Source organism: Aspergillus bombycis, assembly GCF_001792695.1.
Source record: "Aspergillus bombycis strain NRRL26010 chromosome Unknown contig00231, whole genome shotgun sequence".
Lineage (NCBI taxonomy): Eukaryota > Fungi > Ascomycota > Eurotiomycetes > Eurotiales > Aspergillaceae > Aspergillus > Aspergillus bombycis.
The window spans coordinates 319-16,235 of record NW_019170233.1 but is presented as its reverse complement, the minus strand read 5'-3'; the positions used below and the strand labels follow the sequence as shown (position 1 = coordinate 16,235).

Genomic DNA, 15,917 nt, shown 5'->3' with positions numbered 1-15,917 from the left:
TCGGGTATTTAATCCATTTTGTCGTGTGTTGTTGTACGACGTCGTTGTTTAATGAGGTTGACCAGTGCAGCAAACACGAGTTGAATTGAATCTGAGGGCCAAACCTGCCCACACAATAATATTTAAATAATATCTCAGCCATCTGGAATTGCCTTTCGCTTTCGTTCATGATGTGATAAATTGAGGCGCTTAGAGTTGCTTCCGACCACAGGCAACTATAAGCGCCTCCTAGAGGCCGTTCACGCGGTTCCAGTGGCTGCGGTTTCTAGTATCTCATAGACTCAGTAGTAGTAGAATCTAACTATACAATATGTAATTATGCATAGTATGCTTCAAGAGATTGACCCCCACCCCTTTCACTGTAGTTCTATCTTTTTTCATTATTACCCAATTTGATGAAGCGAAGAAATAAAAACTACCCGCTACACTGGAGACATAGGCCAACGGAAGCTTCTCTGATACAACCCAAACTCGGCGCAGTCAGAAAGCTATCTAGAAAGGCACTGTTAAGGAAGAGAACAAAGTGAGAGGAGCGAGTAGTGGAGAGTGACAGCCCGACTACTTCCACGCGTAGAAGGGATAAAATTGTCTATCAGACGGATACACCTCTTTGAGGGCCTACCCCTTATCTAGTCAAGATTAGCAATGCGTTCACCTAGCAGAATATGGTGCTACTTTGTGTCGTTGGCCATGGGGAATGACGGCGCAGAGTTACATCCACCACAAGTTCTGCCCAAGAATACGGACGAGGCTATGTCTTTCCGTTATAGGCCTAGATTCGGTGGGATCCGTATCTGTTCCATCAGCAACACATGTAATTGAACTATAGTGGAGTCAGCGCAATGTTGAAAACCCTAGGAGCGGCAAACTCGTACACAGTTCTCGTGGGACGGTCGTAGATAATATTGTCGGGGCTACCATCATCCATCTCCCAGCCAAGGAGACGGATGTCTCTATATAACACGATTGACAGCTATACAGATAGTGGGTACTCAAGTGCTTGACTTACTCAAGAATTTGTGTCACCTTGCTCTTGAGGTAGGGCCCTTCTGTACCATTTAGATCTCCATACTCGGTGGCAGGTTTTCCGGGAATTTTTGACATCGCAATAGCGTTAATAATCCCCCCAGGGTAATCATGTCGGTCAGTCTGTCGCAGCACACCATGGTCATAGAGGGTTGGCGTTCCGTGAAGTGGCCCTAAGAGCTGAAGCGCGTGGACCTCATCTTGAAAGATCCTCTTTCCCCCTATGTGGTGGGCGTACGATCTAGGCTCATCCAGCCACATCGATTGCAACCTGGAAGTCAAAGTATTAGTGTATTCGAAGCATACATCAATGGGGGCACGGTACACGTCGACAGAGCTAGGAGGACTTACTGAAAACGAAGTTTGACCACAGCTTCCATTTCATCCTCTGCTCTGCTAGCATAAAATACTGCCCGCCTCTCTCCGAGAACACGGTCAACTTTCTCTGAAACGAGCTTTGCAACAATATAGCCATGGCCTCCTATTCTAATCTGTGATCTTTCGAACTTGATGAGCGTGCATTATCCTAGTCGTGGACTCATTGTGAAAGAGCTTTTTCAAGAGTTCTAGAGACAAGGCTGTGTAGTAATACCTTATACAAATGGGAAGACGCGATGTTGCCGGATCGAGTTCCTTTAATATATCAGAATTGGAGGAGGGGGGTTTCATCATATAGTGCTCATCCTTAGGTAATACATAGAAATTGAATAAATATGGGCGAACCAGTCAAGTATCACTGCTGATATAATATGATCAACTATTCCAGATTGTGATCAATATTGAGTTTGATAGTCACTGAACCATAGCCCTACATTAACCAACACCAGTTTGATATACAACACTGAAGCAGACGTGCTCTGGACACCCACAAGCTATAATTCCATTGATGCATATCAATTGGCCTTCCCTAATGGGCGCTTTTCAGAGCGGTCTTTCACTCCACAATTATATTCACAATTTTAGCTAGCTACAAGAGGGATCCGAAATTATGATTCCTGCCACGGTTATCCGGGCCATCGGCCTGTTCTGGTACAGCTGGAGCGCTGAGGCTCACCTATTCTGGCTCATGCCTGACATCGGGATTGCGCTTTTCGCGGCTGCCGCGTACATCTGCACTGTCTCGAACAATATCTATGTTGTGGACACGTCTGGGCGGTACTCGGCTAGTGCTCTTGCTGCGACGTCGATGCTCCGGTGCTTGGCGGGATTTGCGTTTCCTTTATTTTCGCCTTATGCGTGAGTTACTGTCTTTCTCCTGTGACGAGATTGCCATCTCTGACATGGATTATGGATGAGCGATTGGGATATGGTTGGACTTCCAGCATACTGGGTAATATTGAATTGTGCATTGGTCTTACTGGCGTTATCTTTCTGTGGAAGTTTGGGCATATACTAAGAAGAAAGAGCCCGTACTGTGCTAGTCGCGATGTGGATGATTCTTGAGCAGCAGACCCCCTAGTAGAGGCTGTATTCTGGTATAATACAACTCTCTCTTCCTCTCCTTGACTAAGCATCTGACCGATGGTCTGTCACCTATTACCTTCTCGGTATACTGGCTACTCATGCTCTTCGGCAAATTGTTCGAGGTGGTCCTGCATGGAGGTAAGCTTGTCGCCGTGGGAATTGGCCTACGGATGGATGGTATTGGCTATCCAGACCCGGAAAATGGTCGCCGAAGTAGCGATTTCCAATTGGCTCCCTCTACTTTGAGTGAGACTTCTAGATATCATATATCGAATAGCGCCGGAAGTATCGATTGTAAGAAGGAGTGCAAGAATGTGCAATAGGGCTAAGGGGTGGATCGTGATCAATCTATGGTATGCATGCCTGAGGCAAGGTTCAATTAGCGGGCCATTCGGTACATTACTTATCTTGGCAGGCGGAGCTTAAAAGCGGTGGCAAAAAGACGCAGATAGCCCGTTGGGGTTGGGAACTGTCAGTGATGCTTCAGGTGGGCTGGGGATCTGTATGGATCTGCAACCTGTACTCTGTATTCGACTGTGGCTGGCACTCAAATTGAACCACGAGTGATGGACGCGCTTCCCTAGTACCTGACCAACTCGTTTCAGGAAATGGGCAGCAATCACGACGCGTGGTCAATTACTACCCAAACCGTGGTAAAGTTCCCCAAGGGAGAGAGAGAGAGAGCAAATTACACCCCGTGATTGGGGTTGCCAGCACCGGTGTGCATCGAGAGTTTCCACTCCCTCGATGCCCGGAGCGGGCGCTAAAGTCACGGGAGGCCAGCGTGACTACGGAGTACCGCACGTACTTGAAATTGAGTGGCAGGTCGTGGGACGGTACCGTACCTTTAATACATTAAAATGACGTGCCCCCGTGATGGACCGGTTGCCCCGAGAAACGTGGAGCTGTAAACATCGCCCCGTCATCCATTCCAGACTCAACCTTACCTGAGGATCAGCTCCACCAGATTCAGCTCCATTCTGCTGCTGTTCTGCCCATTCTTTCCGTGGTTCCTGGCTTTCTTTCTCCCCTTCTTTCCCCTTTGCCGTCTCCGGGGATATTCTCCAGACTGCTCTCCTGCCTCCCTAATTCTCCGGAATCTTATTCTGGTTGTAGTATTGCTTTCATTTACTTATTTCTTGGACGACATTCGATCCTGCTCCTTGTTTTCTTTTGATTTCCGGCGATCAGATGAGCAAAGGCTGGCCAAAGCTCGGAAAGATTAACCGACTATAATCTGTCAAAAAAAAAAAAAGATGCCCGGAACTGTGGCTGATGGGCCAACAGTGGCCATGTCCTGTATGGCCCCTAGAACAGATCTAACAATATCATGAATAGCTCCTACTAACGCTGTCTATTACAATAGTTGCCAACAATTTCTGGGGAAAGGATGATGCAGGTGTTGGACCCATGTTTGAACGCATGCACACTGCCAAAGTGTCTTGCGATGAACTCAAGACGTTCTATAACAGTACGTACTCCGAATTGCGGGCTGGTCATGGGGAAATGTGAGGAGATTCTAATGAAGTAAACAGTCCGTGCTGCCATTGAAGAGGAATATGCGCGCAAGCTGCTGGCTCTTTGCCGAAAACCCCTTGGGTCGACAGAGCTAGGTTCCCTTCGATCTTCCTTCGATGTTGTCCGTGGCGAAACAGAGGCAATTGCCAAGGCACACGGTGCTATAGCAGGACAGATGAAAAGGGAGCTGGAAGAGCCATTGGTAGCGTTTGCTGGTGGATCGAAAGAGCGAAGAAAGATCATACAAACAGGGATCGAGCGCCTGCTGAAAACCAAGATGCAGCAGACTCAAACAGTTAATAAGGTAAGTTGAGGCTACAAAGGTGAAGAATTAGGACGTACTGATTAGACTGCAGACCCGAGATCGGTATGAGCAAGACTGCCTAAGAATCAAGGGATACCTCGCCCAGGGACACATGGTCATGGGACAGGAAGAACGCAAAAACAAAGCGAAGCTGGAGAAGACGCAGGTCCAGCTGGCTTCCAGCAGCAGCGAGTATGAAGCTGCCATTAAAGTGCTTGAAGAGACGACTGGTCGCTGGAATAAAGAATGGAAATCCGCCTGTGACGTATGTCCCGAACGACAACCCGAGCAGATGGTGGACGAAACTAATGAATATCTAGAAATTCCAAGATCTCGAAGAGGAACGACTCGACTTTACTAAAAGTAGCCTGTGGGCTTATGCGAACGTTGCATCTACCGTTTGCGTTAGCGACGATGCTGTATGTGTCACCCCTTGCTAAGACGAAATGCCTGCTAATTTATCATTAGTCGTGCGAGAAGATCCGCCTTTCGCTAGAAAGCTGTGAGGTTGAGAAGGATATCATCTCCTTCATCAAGGAAAGGGGAACTGGCCAAGATATCCCAGACCCTCCCCGATTCATTAATTTCTGTCGGGGTGATATTAACGATACCAGCTCGGAGGCCTCAGAAGAAGATGGCTTCTCTGTAGCCCAATTCCAGCGTACAATCAATCCGGCGTTTCGCAGTTCTTCCCCGCAACCATCAACTTATGAATCGCATCACGACCCACAGTCCGACCTGGCAAGCAAGATTGTTCATAATAACCCCCCTACGCCTACAAGTAGGGAAACCACCATCACTCCGCAAAAGGCGACGCAACAACCAGCGCCCTTGGATCTTCGCCGGGGTGGTCAACTGCCGCCGAACTACGACCCCAGCGAGCATGGAGAGATTAGCAGTGTGCCTCACAATGCGTATCCAACTGATGGTATGACCATGTTCTGCAGGACCGGACCTCCTTCCGAGCGGAGCTCTGGCACAAACAGCGCCTACCGACCATCGAGCCGTGATTCCCAGAGTGAGGTCTCCAATCCAACATCTATGTCTAGTCAGGAACCTACCAGCGCCAGACAATCCCCAACAAAGCCGACAAATGGCGTACCACTTCATGGCATGGGGACAGATAAGCAAATCCAGAAGAAGAGGAGCGCCTTCTTTAGCAACAGCCCATTCCGACGAAAGAGTCGCCATGACAAGGAGCGGAATTCTGGCCCGTCACAGCCACCTTCTCGTGGCACATGGGATACGTCAAAGCCATCGAGCCCAACCAAAGCTCCTCAGCCCCAGCCGCCAATGTCTGCTCCTGGACACGATCAACTATCCAGTAGTCCTGAGCCCGTGGACCCGAGAGCCAATTTCCAGCTTAATGTCGGCAACAATGTATTTGATGTGGCATCGCCTGAGAAGGACAAAACGAAGGCACCTCAGACGCCCAAGAGTGTGGAAGAAGAGCTTGATCCAATTGCGCGTGCCCTGGCTGATCTAAAAGTACCGGGCAAACAGCCCACCACCCGGATCTCTGCTGACAGATACCATGGCATTGCTACACCAAACCCTTCAGCTCCCAGTTCAAATTACAGCAGCGCATCTGTGGCGACCCCGCCCCCGTCATATAACGACTCTTCGGTGAAACGTCTTGATGCCCCGCAGCCCGCGTTCACATCCGCGCAAATGCAGAAGACGACACAGAAGTACACAGGACAAACGAATAACATGCTACGCGGTAGTAGCAACACCTCGGGCCTCGCAACTAGAAACCGTGCACAATCCCAAGATGTACATCGTGCCAGGCTCCCACCCCAAGACGAAGCGCCAGCCCTAATGTCAGCAGCCCCCGTGTAGATACCCGCATGAGTCAATATAGCAGAGGAGCAAGCCCAAGCCCCAGCACATACCAATCCAGCAGTATGAGAAGTCGGTTCAGTCAGTCACCGACTGTCTCGACCCCGCCCCAGCGGCCAGCGGATGCAGCATACTCGCCCCGTGAATACCCAAGGCGAACTTCTCCTAACCCCATGAGCCGTGGCGTTTCACCGCAGCCACAGTTCCGGCAACAATCCCGTCCCTCGAGTGCTGGAGGTATGGAGTTGCAGCTCTCCAACCAAGTTGACATGTACGGTTCTCCAAGACAAGCTGGAAGACCAGGGTCATTCTATGACGGGGGAAGCCATAGAAGCAGGTCCAGGAGCAGGACTCTGGCCGTTGCGGATCCTGGCAGACAGTTCAGCCGGGATGGTCGCCCCATTCTCCACTTTGGTAAGCAAACGGACACCTCCGCACTGCGTGATGAGACTTCAACTAACATCATGCCTACAGCCCGAGCCATGTACAGCTATACCGCTGCAATCCCCGAAGAGCTGGGCTTCACCAAAGGTGATGTCCTATCGGTCATTCGACTTCAAGACGACGGCTGGTGGGAAGCCGAAGTTACCACCACCCGCGGACGACCCGGTTTGGTCCCCAGCAATTACTTGCAAATTATCTAAATAATGTCGATTTCATGAACAACAGCCTGTGCACAGGTGAACGATGTTTATTATGTGTTCATGATGTAGATACGGATTTCCACGACTTCTATGGGATTTTCTATGTTCTTGGTGCACATGCTTTTTCTTCGTGTTCCAGATTGCTTACGATTGATATCACCCAGCTGTTGTTTTGACATAACCCATACCTTTTGTTTGCCTTCTACCCTCCTTTTTACCCTTGAATTTTGAGTTCTTGAGAAGCCAGCGTTCGTTCTTGGTTTGGTCTCTATTCCTGTATTTCACAACGGCAGAGGTGTATGTTCCAGGACTATTCCGCGGTTCCTGCCCTGCGTTGTTCAATTCTGTCCTACAATCTTCTATTAATTTGAGTAATAATTATTTGATTAGTGATCAGCGGTCTGGAACGGCATTGCCATGTATGCACGCAAATATTGCCAAATCTCATTAAAAACACAGCTGTTTCCGCGCCGAAATGCTACTGCTCCATCCAGGCCCTAGAATGCACCACCAACTTAGGGCACAGCAAGTATTATAGAAGAAAAGCCAGAACCCACAGAGCCCGCACGGCCCAAGGTATCCTCATTAACATCATGGAGAAGACCTCAAGCCCGCATACCCTCGAGCCACGGTCAAGAACCATTCGAGATCTCATCGTCCGACAACTCATTGTTGCACTTCATGCACTCGTACCCCTCGGCGGACTTCAAAAGACGAACATAGGTTATGGCGCAATGCGGCTGATCCCAGGCATCGCACCGAGCATCCTTGAGTTTGAGCTTCGGTCTGTTACAATCCATATCGACATGGTCGTTGACATGTCCGCACTCCTTGTGGATAACGCGTGTGACCCGACACATTGGGACCGGGGCAGTCGTAATCGGAGTTTGTCTAATTGGGTCTGGACTGAAGATGTATGTATGTATCGTGCGTAGAGAGAGAGAGGGAGAGGGAGGGAGGCTGTTAGGGCCCGGTCATCACAAAGAAGCTCTCGGTAGAGCAATTGTTTCGCAACCTGGATACAGGTATCGTATGAGGGTATCAGGAGCCTGATCGCTCGATGGGAAAGAAAAGAATGGATGGAGTTAAGTGTTTTACTCTGGGATTGTGTGTGTGTGTGTGTGTGTGTGTGTGTAGATGAGCATCGAACACGGGAGAAATTGTGCGTAGCATAGCTTAGTCGCTGGTATTATTTGGGGCGTGGGAGTGAATTTGAGGGCGGGATATTGCGACAAATGTGAACAGATTAACTCCACAGTGACCCTGTGAATTTGCGGGCATTGCACAAGGTGGGTATGTTGAGTGCAAGAATGGGATATGAACCCTTCACGGGAAGATATGGCTTGAATACATAGGATTTAGAGTACATTGGCATGTTGTATGTATGTATGTACATTGGTGGGGTTGGGATCAACGCTTGTGCTAGATTGATCGGTGCACCTATCCACTTAGTGGAAAACATGTTCTGGGTGTAGGTAAATCAAATGACCCTTTTGGTCGTCATTATACAATGGAAAATTCATCCCCAATGGGTGTGATTCTGGGGGTTTTTCCCGTGGGAAAAGGCGATGCTTTGTCGGGACGAGGAACATAGGGGGGTATATGAAACGAATGCATCGCCGTTGAAAGCGGAATTAGGTTTATTCGTCGTCAACAAAGGAGTTTGCCAGGCGGCCAAATATGGGCACCTCGTAGTGATCAAGTGTGTCAACTGCGACTTGGTTAGTCCTGCAGGGCGTTTTCCAGCATATGTCTCAACTTACCGTCGCGATAAGCACGCATGCTCAAGAAGCCGATCATGGCCAAGTCGCATAGGAGCAGAGTCCATGACAAAAAGCTTGACCAAGCGAATAGGAGATGGATTATCTAACGAATTGTAAGCGCGCTTTTCGCCGAAGGTCGGACACGTGGCTTGACATACAAACATGACGGTAAAAAGCATACTTGACTGCCATGCATGAAAGCTGCATAACATTAGTACAATTGTCAGGAAGTGCATAATCGGGTTAATTTCGATACTTACCGTACATAATCGCTTTTGTGTTCTACTAGCAGAAGGAAAACACCACCCGCTGGAGGCAGAAGCAGATATGCCAGCATAGCTTCAAAATCCATACGGATGGGTAGACTCGTATCGAAAGCTCCCATGTTCCATCTCCCCCTTTCAACATCTCCGCCATAGCCACTGTTTCCGAACCCAGTTGCTCCTGGTTGAACTCCACCGACAAAGTGAGTCGGTGACGGAAGCGCGTTAGGTACGAGACCTGGAACCGGAGGAGAGCCGACAGGAGATCTGATAATGGGCGATTTCACGCGATTGGCATCGCCGAGGGCAGGCGACATTGCCCGCTCGACCTCGGGCGATTCATCCTGATAGGGAGCGAAATTCATTGCGCTCAATATATCGATCGCAGGCAAGGTGGTCGTCGAGATTATAGCGTGAGGTTCTTATCAGGTGGTAAAGCTTTATCGGCCGCTCATGATGGCGGTGACGTCTTGGCGCCTGAGGCAGAAAACGCGTCCTGTTGATAAATCTCCTACCCGAGTATCATGTTTACGACTGCACTACACCAATTTACACTGGCCTGGGAAAAAAAAAAGAGATCAAAAAAGAGAAGGGCTGTATACCATCTATGCTCCTGGGTATCATATTGCAAGCTTTTACCTCATTGAAATATCGTAATGTACATGAAGACGTCCCGTCACTTATGCAAAGCTCTTCAAGTTCTACCTCGACCACGCGTAACGCTAGGGCCTCGGGCAATTCCACTGACCGGTCTCCGTGTACTTGTGGTTGTAGATCCTCGTGTCGCAGTGGATGTGGTCCTTGTTGCACTCGGATTGGTTCTTGAGTAGGAGACACTTGGTGTTCTTCCCAGACCGCTACTGCGGACCCTGCCACGTGTGCCTCGAGCAGCGGCTTGCGTTCTTCTCTTCTCTTCTTCCTCGGCTCTCCGAGCTGCTGCCTCCCTCTGTTCCTGCAACTCTCGTTCCCGTCTTTCCGCGGCTTGCTGCTTGAGGCGCTCTTCATTCTCCAAGTCGGCGACATCTTGAACAGCACCTTGCCAGTTTGGATTGAGGATCAACCGCTGGTTATGTTCTGTCTGAGAAAGAATACGCGTCCAAGTGTTGAGTAATGTGGACGCGGAATCAACCGTACGCGAAACGGTCTAATGTAGGGTTTTTTTCGTTAAATTGGCGATCTGTAAACAGTTTGACTATGAAAGTCAATAAAAGATTCCACATACATCCATGTTACCCTTTGCCCGATCAAGGCTATTCAAAAGGCCTTCAATCACCTGATTGATGTTCCGGACACTCTGTAACTCGGTCCGCAAGGCTGCCTCGCGCGCTTCTTGGCGGTCGAACAGCGTTTCACCATCGTGAGAGGATATGGGCGGGGGTGTGGTGCTCTCTTCTTTAACGGGTATCCGATTCAGTTTCCTACTGCCCCGCTTCGAGGGAGAATCCCAGAGGTCGTCTGTGTCTTCATCGGAGAGTTGGAGTCGTTCCATTTCCTCCGCCGTGCTGCGGAAAGCCATGGTGTGCGAAGGGGGGTGGGGATAGTTGTGGTTGTGGAGGGGCGTTGAGGGGGGGAAGAGGGACGGCAAACAAATCGGACTATTGTAATTGTCTGCACGTGTAGATAAGTTCTGGGTATGGTGACTATCGTCGCCTAAGACCTAAGGCGGGAATGGTGAATCAATGCCTGAGGAGGGGCGGTGGGGCAGGCGGATGATTGGCTCAGCCTCAGTGTTAAATGTGTGGCTGGTTCGACGTCAAGCATTCCTCGTTCGTTGCTCCCCCCCGTCACCAACACCAAACTTCTTCCAACCCTCTCGTTTTCTCCTCCACCATCGCTATCGTTCCCTTTATCGCTCGATAAGAATTAATTAATTTAATTCTCTCCTTTTTCTTTCCACAATTATCGATCGGATCTTACCCACTTGACTCCATAGACGAATTGATCGCTAGTCGGATAGCTTCAGAGTTCTACCCGTCATTCGGTCGGCGGCGAACTCGCGCGCGTCTTTCCTCCCTTGGTACCCCCTTGAACTCGCGACCGCCCAATTTTACCGCTCACATTGTCCAACGTCTTACAACCACGCTTGGTTACGAACCTCGTCTTCAATTATTACTGCTCGATATCGTGTGTGTGCATAATCCGAGCTCTGAGTGAACCGTGTTGAACCTCCCTCACAATGGCGACGACACCTCCGCCGCCGTCAACTCTTCGGGTGCCTCCCACTCCACGACATGGGCCCGGATATGACCAATATGAACCGTACTCTACGCGGCATTCTGCCAGGCTAGCCGGTCAACGGGCATCAAAGGAGAGACACACAACCCCTCCGCCAAATTTCCCACCATCGCAGAGTTTTAAAGGTACAAAGAAGCAACATAAGGAACTGGGAGCATTGTCACCACCCGAATCTGCTCGCAGGTCCCCCCGCAAGAAGACATCGGATCGGATCGACAGTTTTCTTGCCGCACATTCGCTGGATGGCGTCTCTGAACTAGACGACTCAGATCCTTTCGGCGCCTCGGAGCCTTCCAACTCAACTCGCCCTTTACACGCATTTCGGACCACCATATCACAGGGAATGCTGCCAACACCTGCCAAAACGCCAAAGAAGAAAGCGGTTAGTAATGTTGGAAACACGGCACGCGCTCTCTTTCCTCCCCCCTCGGGACGCACCAAAAAGAGCAAGAAATACACCGGCTTTTCTCTGGATAGCTTTGACGACAACGCTCAGGGCAGATCTAATATCCAGATTTACACCGACTCTCGTGACCGAATTCCCGAGCCGGACGAAAGTGAAGACAACCCATTCTGCAAGAAGCCCACGGTCCCTACTCGTTTCTCGAGACGCAGGGCAGAGCAAAGTAAGCGCGACAAGGAAGTTGACGAATCAGTCAAACGTGACGATGGCATGACTTATGTATTGTAAGTATATTCTTTGAGATCTATCGAGCGTACTCGCTAATGAACCCCACAGCCGTGGCAAAAAAATCTTCCGCAAGTTCGTCGAGCCAGTTGAGAGTGATGGGGATGATGACGATGACGACTTGGGCTTGCTTGCAGCTCGCCCCGATCTGTTGGATGAAGACATTACTGCCAACGTTCGACCACTCACTCGCTCGTCCATCAAGCCTCGCGTGCTCTTCCCCACTGCAAACGACCGCGCGCCTCCGTCAAATCATGTTAGCGATGTCGATGAAGAAGCAGCTACCGACATCGAAGACCACATGGTCGTTCCTAATGTCGCAGAAGCCGTTGATCGCCCCGTCGACGTTGAGATGAAGCAGCGGCCAGTCACTCCTCCGCCAAATATTGTTGATACGCCTCCCTCGCCTGGTGCGACAATACGCTCATTGCGTCCTCGAGCCAAGCGTGATGATTCGGAGCACAGAACACCTACGGTCCCAGAGACCAAAAAACGCGTTAGTCCCTTTGATGGCTGGCTGAGAAGGAAACCGACTCCCGTGCCCGCAGGGTCCAAAGCCAAGAAGAGGGACGCTGCTGAGACGGCCGGCAGCCCCGGTGGCCCGGCTACCAAGAAAACCAGAGGAAGCCGAGCTGCTGTCACATCGTCCTGACTTGCATGATTTCAGATATTCTTGGCATGCGATGTGATTCGGCTTTTGATGCTCTCTGAATTCTTACGTCTTTTTCCTAATGGCGATTCTGGTTATCCAGACATGTTGACTTTTGAATGCCAATGTTTCGGGGCTAAGAACCTTTTTTAATAGTCCGGCTGCGCTGGGTTTGCGTCTGTTCATACAATCAAGTCTTTGTTGAACAGCAGTCGGAATGGGATACGGGAATGGGTAAATGGACAGGATAGGGATTTTGCTGGCAAGCACGTTACTGGATGGAGTTTTTGTTTTCGTTTCATGCTTTTTTCTGCCTCTGAGCCCGGCGTGTATTTGAGCTCTTCTCTCGATAGCTTTAGTTTAGATATCCAATGAACAACCAACATCATATCTACTAAGTTTGTCTTCTTTAACCCCCATCTAATCCCACAAGGCATGCAATTCAATGCCACTGTCTACTCTTTCTACGCAAAGCTACGCAGCCGAACATATGTAATGGTGGTGTTTGTGTATCATCGTACAAGGTATGCAAAGGAATGGATTCAATAAGAGGTATAAAATACTCCGTAGCCTGCTAGAAGTAAAAGATATAAAGGCAGCCAGAAGCGACTATCAAAGTACAAGAAGCGCCGAGTAGAAGGGTACATACAAGGGTAACAAAAAAAAAATGAAAGGAAAGAAACTCCAACAAACTCCAAGAGCCTCTATTGAGGACGTTAGCGTTCATCAAAACATGGCCTGTGATCTTGGTTCTTTTCGCGTCTATGTTCATCTGCAGTGCTGGTGTCTTATATGATATCAAGCTCATCGTCATCGTCATCATCGAAGCCTGTCCTGGTCGCTTCGGACATCCCCAGGCTATCTCTTCCGGCTTCCTTGATGCCCTTGGCGGTGATGAATCGGGTCTTTTTCACGCTGTTGCCGTGTGTGCCATCATGAGCGCGCTTCAACGGGCCCAGTTGCACCGTGTTTGCTTTCCTGAAGCCGAGCAGGCCTGAGTGACTCGAAGGGGTCTCCGCGGTAGGGGTTGCCTTCGCCGGTGTGATATTCTCCGGCAGGGGAGACGAGACGTTCTCGGAATTTCGAGCCCGAAGATATTCGGCGCCCATTCCGATTCCCCGAGACGTAAGCTTCTGGGCGATATCGCGCTCCCGTTGCTGTTCGACAAGCCGTCGGCGGAATCGTTCTTCTTTGTTTTCCATTCCGCGCCCCATCCGGCCGGCAGCGATGAAGGGGTCTTCGTCATCGGCGTCGATGAGTCGAGCGGCAGACTGGCCGCCGGGCATGACGAAGGAGGAGCCGTTGCCCGCTCGGGACTTGGGGGCCGGCGCAACATAGTATACAGATTGAGACTGGAAATCGTATTGTGCACCGTTGGGTTTCAGCCCCTTTCGGGGCCCTTCTCCCTTCCCTTTACCTCCGCCGAAAAAGCCAGTGCGTGGCCCAGAGCGTCCACCCGGACCGAACATGCCTGTCCCGGTGTTGACTCCCATTCGTTGGGACTGGGTGCGACGAACTTGGATATCAATGTGGAAGTCACAGAACTCCGTCTTACGGCCGTCAACCCACGCTTGGCATGTCTTGCCGTCCTTCCTGACGGCCTTGCAGAAGCCGATGTCTTGCGCATAGCCTATCTCCAGGACCTTGTCGTCAGACGATGAAATTGCGAGACTGAACTTGTTGGTGTCTAGCTTGTGCTTCGGTGGAGGCAGAATCGTCGGGTTCAGGATTGCGATAAGAATGCCCTCAGATAGCCTGTAATACCGCGGGAAAGCGGTGTCGAAAAGGAACAGGTCAATGGTCCATTTCAGGTCCGTGAGTTGGATGCACATGTATCTGCTGGTGTTGTTGAGTCCTTCATCAAAGGGATCGGCTTCTTTTGCAGACACCTTTTTCGAGTCTTTGATCTCTCTGGGCTCGGACTTCGAGGCTACTATTCCAAAAACCACGTAGTCCCCGTTGACAGTTTCAGGGAGCTCAAAGGCGGGCCCCTTTACTGTTCTCAGAAGATCGGGAATGCGGAGAACCTTCTTGTCAGCTAGAGTGCGGGTTAGAAAGGAGTGCGGTAGAATGCGGTTAGAAAGATGAAGGGAGGAAAAGGGTTCGAATTTCGAAGAGTCAGGAGTCTTGTCTGGTACACTCCCTTCGCGAGTGTCGTCCGACCCGGTATGTTCAAAGCTGGTAGAGGAAGCTGTCTGTGCTTCGGATTCAGACTTTTGGTTTCGTCTATGGAGATATGACCCAGGCTCATCCTGATCCGGGTTCCTTCGCACACTGGGCAGCGTCTGGCTTCTTTTCAGGCCTACGGGCTTGAGATTATTGCATGACCGTAGAACGTCATCTCGGCTGAAGCTTTCCGTCTGTCGATGTCTGGTCGGTGACCGTGTAGGAGACCCCTTCCTTGCCTCGCTGCCGCCTTGAAAGCGTCCACCTCTGCCTTGTCGAATTGGAACGCTGAGCTCCTGTTGACTTGTAGCCTCTCTGCCCGTTCCCTTCGGAGTTTGTCGGCAGATCTGCTCTCGGCCATTCGCTCACTGAAGCTCTTGGGACGGCTTCCTACCTCCCCTGCCAAAGCCTGGGTGAGGGCATTGTGGGAATGCAACGCCATGCCGTCGCGAATACCACCTCCGCTGGTCGGCCGGCCGGTAGTCCTGGAGCTTGGAGGTCGCTTTAGAGAAACATCACTGCCTTTGCGGCCCTTGTCGATACCGAGTATATACCTTCGCGGGGAGGCGGGCGGAGCTGCGGCTGCCGGACGCCGTGTCGGCGACAATGGGACCTGCACCTCACTGGGCTCGAGTCTGCTCGACGTCTCTCTCGCGCCTTTCATCCTTGAGAAATTGTCCTGAGTCCGTGACGAGGCGCTCACCGCCGATCCTGGTCTGGACAGCGCATCGTCTCTGTCGTGTGCGTCTGGTCCCGGCGTGCCTGGCTTCCCACGATTTTTCTGAAGTTGCTTCAGCTTCAGTCGCGCCTCGATTGCTGCCAACTTCAATTTCAGCGTTTCCTCGTCGTCGTCGTCTTCCTCCTCGTCCTCGAGACCGTCCTCTAAGAGCTGACCCGATCTTGTTCGAAGCTCCGGGGTTGTCGTGGAACGTTTGAGAGGGGACCCGAAATTTTCTCGACGGCGCTGCATCTCTTCATATTTTTTTCGCCCGCTGGGAGAGCTCAGCAGCGCCTCCCTGGGGGACTTGGGGGGCCAGGAGATGTCGACCACTTCGAGGCGGGATTCGTCAGTCCATGGCCGCGGAAGGGATAGGGAAAGTATTTTGTACTCACTGCTGGTCATCGGGCTCTGTTTTTTTTTTTTTTTTCCCCTTTGTCTTTGGAAAAGCAGGGTTTGTGGTAGCGCCACACCAATCCTGCCACTATCGACACGCTAAGAATGCCACGATTTGTTCTAGGATTGCGCCTTCCTGTGGATTTTGGCCATGTTCAGGCCCGTATGGATGCGGGGAATGCCAATGGAGGGAGAGAAGTAGAGGCCGACGACGGCGCAACCAGAAATGGCTCTTGACGAC

General features: G+C 50.7%; 5 protein-coding genes across 5 annotated transcripts; 2 read left to right on the top strand and 3 right to left on the bottom strand.

The window, feature by feature from the left end:
* Positions 1–823: 823 nt before the first annotated feature.
* Positions 824–1,406, bottom strand: ABOM_012067 (uncharacterized protein; the record flags this gene model as incomplete). Its single annotated transcript, XM_022539195.1, has 3 exons — positions 824–953; positions 1,010–1,297; positions 1,378–1,406. The coding sequence occupies 3 exons, from the start codon at positions 1,404–1,406 to the stop codon at positions 824–826; spliced, it is 447 nt and encodes a 148-aa protein (XP_022382967.1).
* Positions 1,407–3,782: 2,376 nt separating this feature from the next.
* Positions 3,783–6,798, top strand: ABOM_012066 (formin-binding protein HOF1; the record flags this gene model as incomplete). Its single annotated transcript, XM_022539194.1, has 9 exons — positions 3,783–3,789; positions 3,857–3,961; positions 4,026–4,312; positions 4,365–4,577; positions 4,633–4,731; positions 4,781–5,330; positions 5,436–6,135; positions 6,531–6,568; positions 6,629–6,798. 9 exons carry the CDS (start codon positions 3,783–3,785, stop codon positions 6,796–6,798), a joined length of 2,169 nt encoding a protein of 722 aa, XP_022382969.1.
* A 1,640-nt stretch (positions 6,799–8,438) lies between these two features.
* Positions 8,439–10,340, bottom strand: ABOM_012065 (uncharacterized protein; the record flags this gene model as incomplete). Its single annotated transcript, XM_022539193.1, has 6 exons — positions 8,439–8,526; positions 8,562–8,664; positions 8,743–8,762; positions 8,822–9,168; positions 9,693–9,968; positions 10,047–10,340. 6 exons carry the CDS (start codon positions 10,338–10,340, stop codon positions 8,439–8,441), a joined length of 1,128 nt encoding a protein of 375 aa, XP_022382971.1.
* A 660-nt stretch (positions 10,341–11,000) lies between these two features.
* Positions 11,001–12,399, top strand: ABOM_012064 (uncharacterized protein; the record flags this gene model as incomplete). The annotated part of the gene is made up of 2 exons (XM_022539192.1): positions 11,001–11,746; positions 11,799–12,399. 2 exons carry the CDS (start codon positions 11,001–11,003, stop codon positions 12,397–12,399), a joined length of 1,347 nt encoding a protein of 448 aa, XP_022382970.1.
* Positions 12,400–13,184: 785 nt separating this feature from the next.
* Positions 13,185–15,685, bottom strand: ABOM_012063 (Mcm10/DnaG-type zinc finger protein; the record flags this gene model as incomplete). The annotated part of the gene is made up of 2 exons (XM_022539191.1): positions 13,185–14,888; positions 14,957–15,685. The coding sequence occupies 2 exons, from the start codon at positions 15,683–15,685 to the stop codon at positions 13,185–13,187; spliced, it is 2,433 nt and encodes an 810-aa protein (XP_022382968.1).
* Between the last annotated feature and the right edge of the window lie 232 nt (positions 15,686–15,917).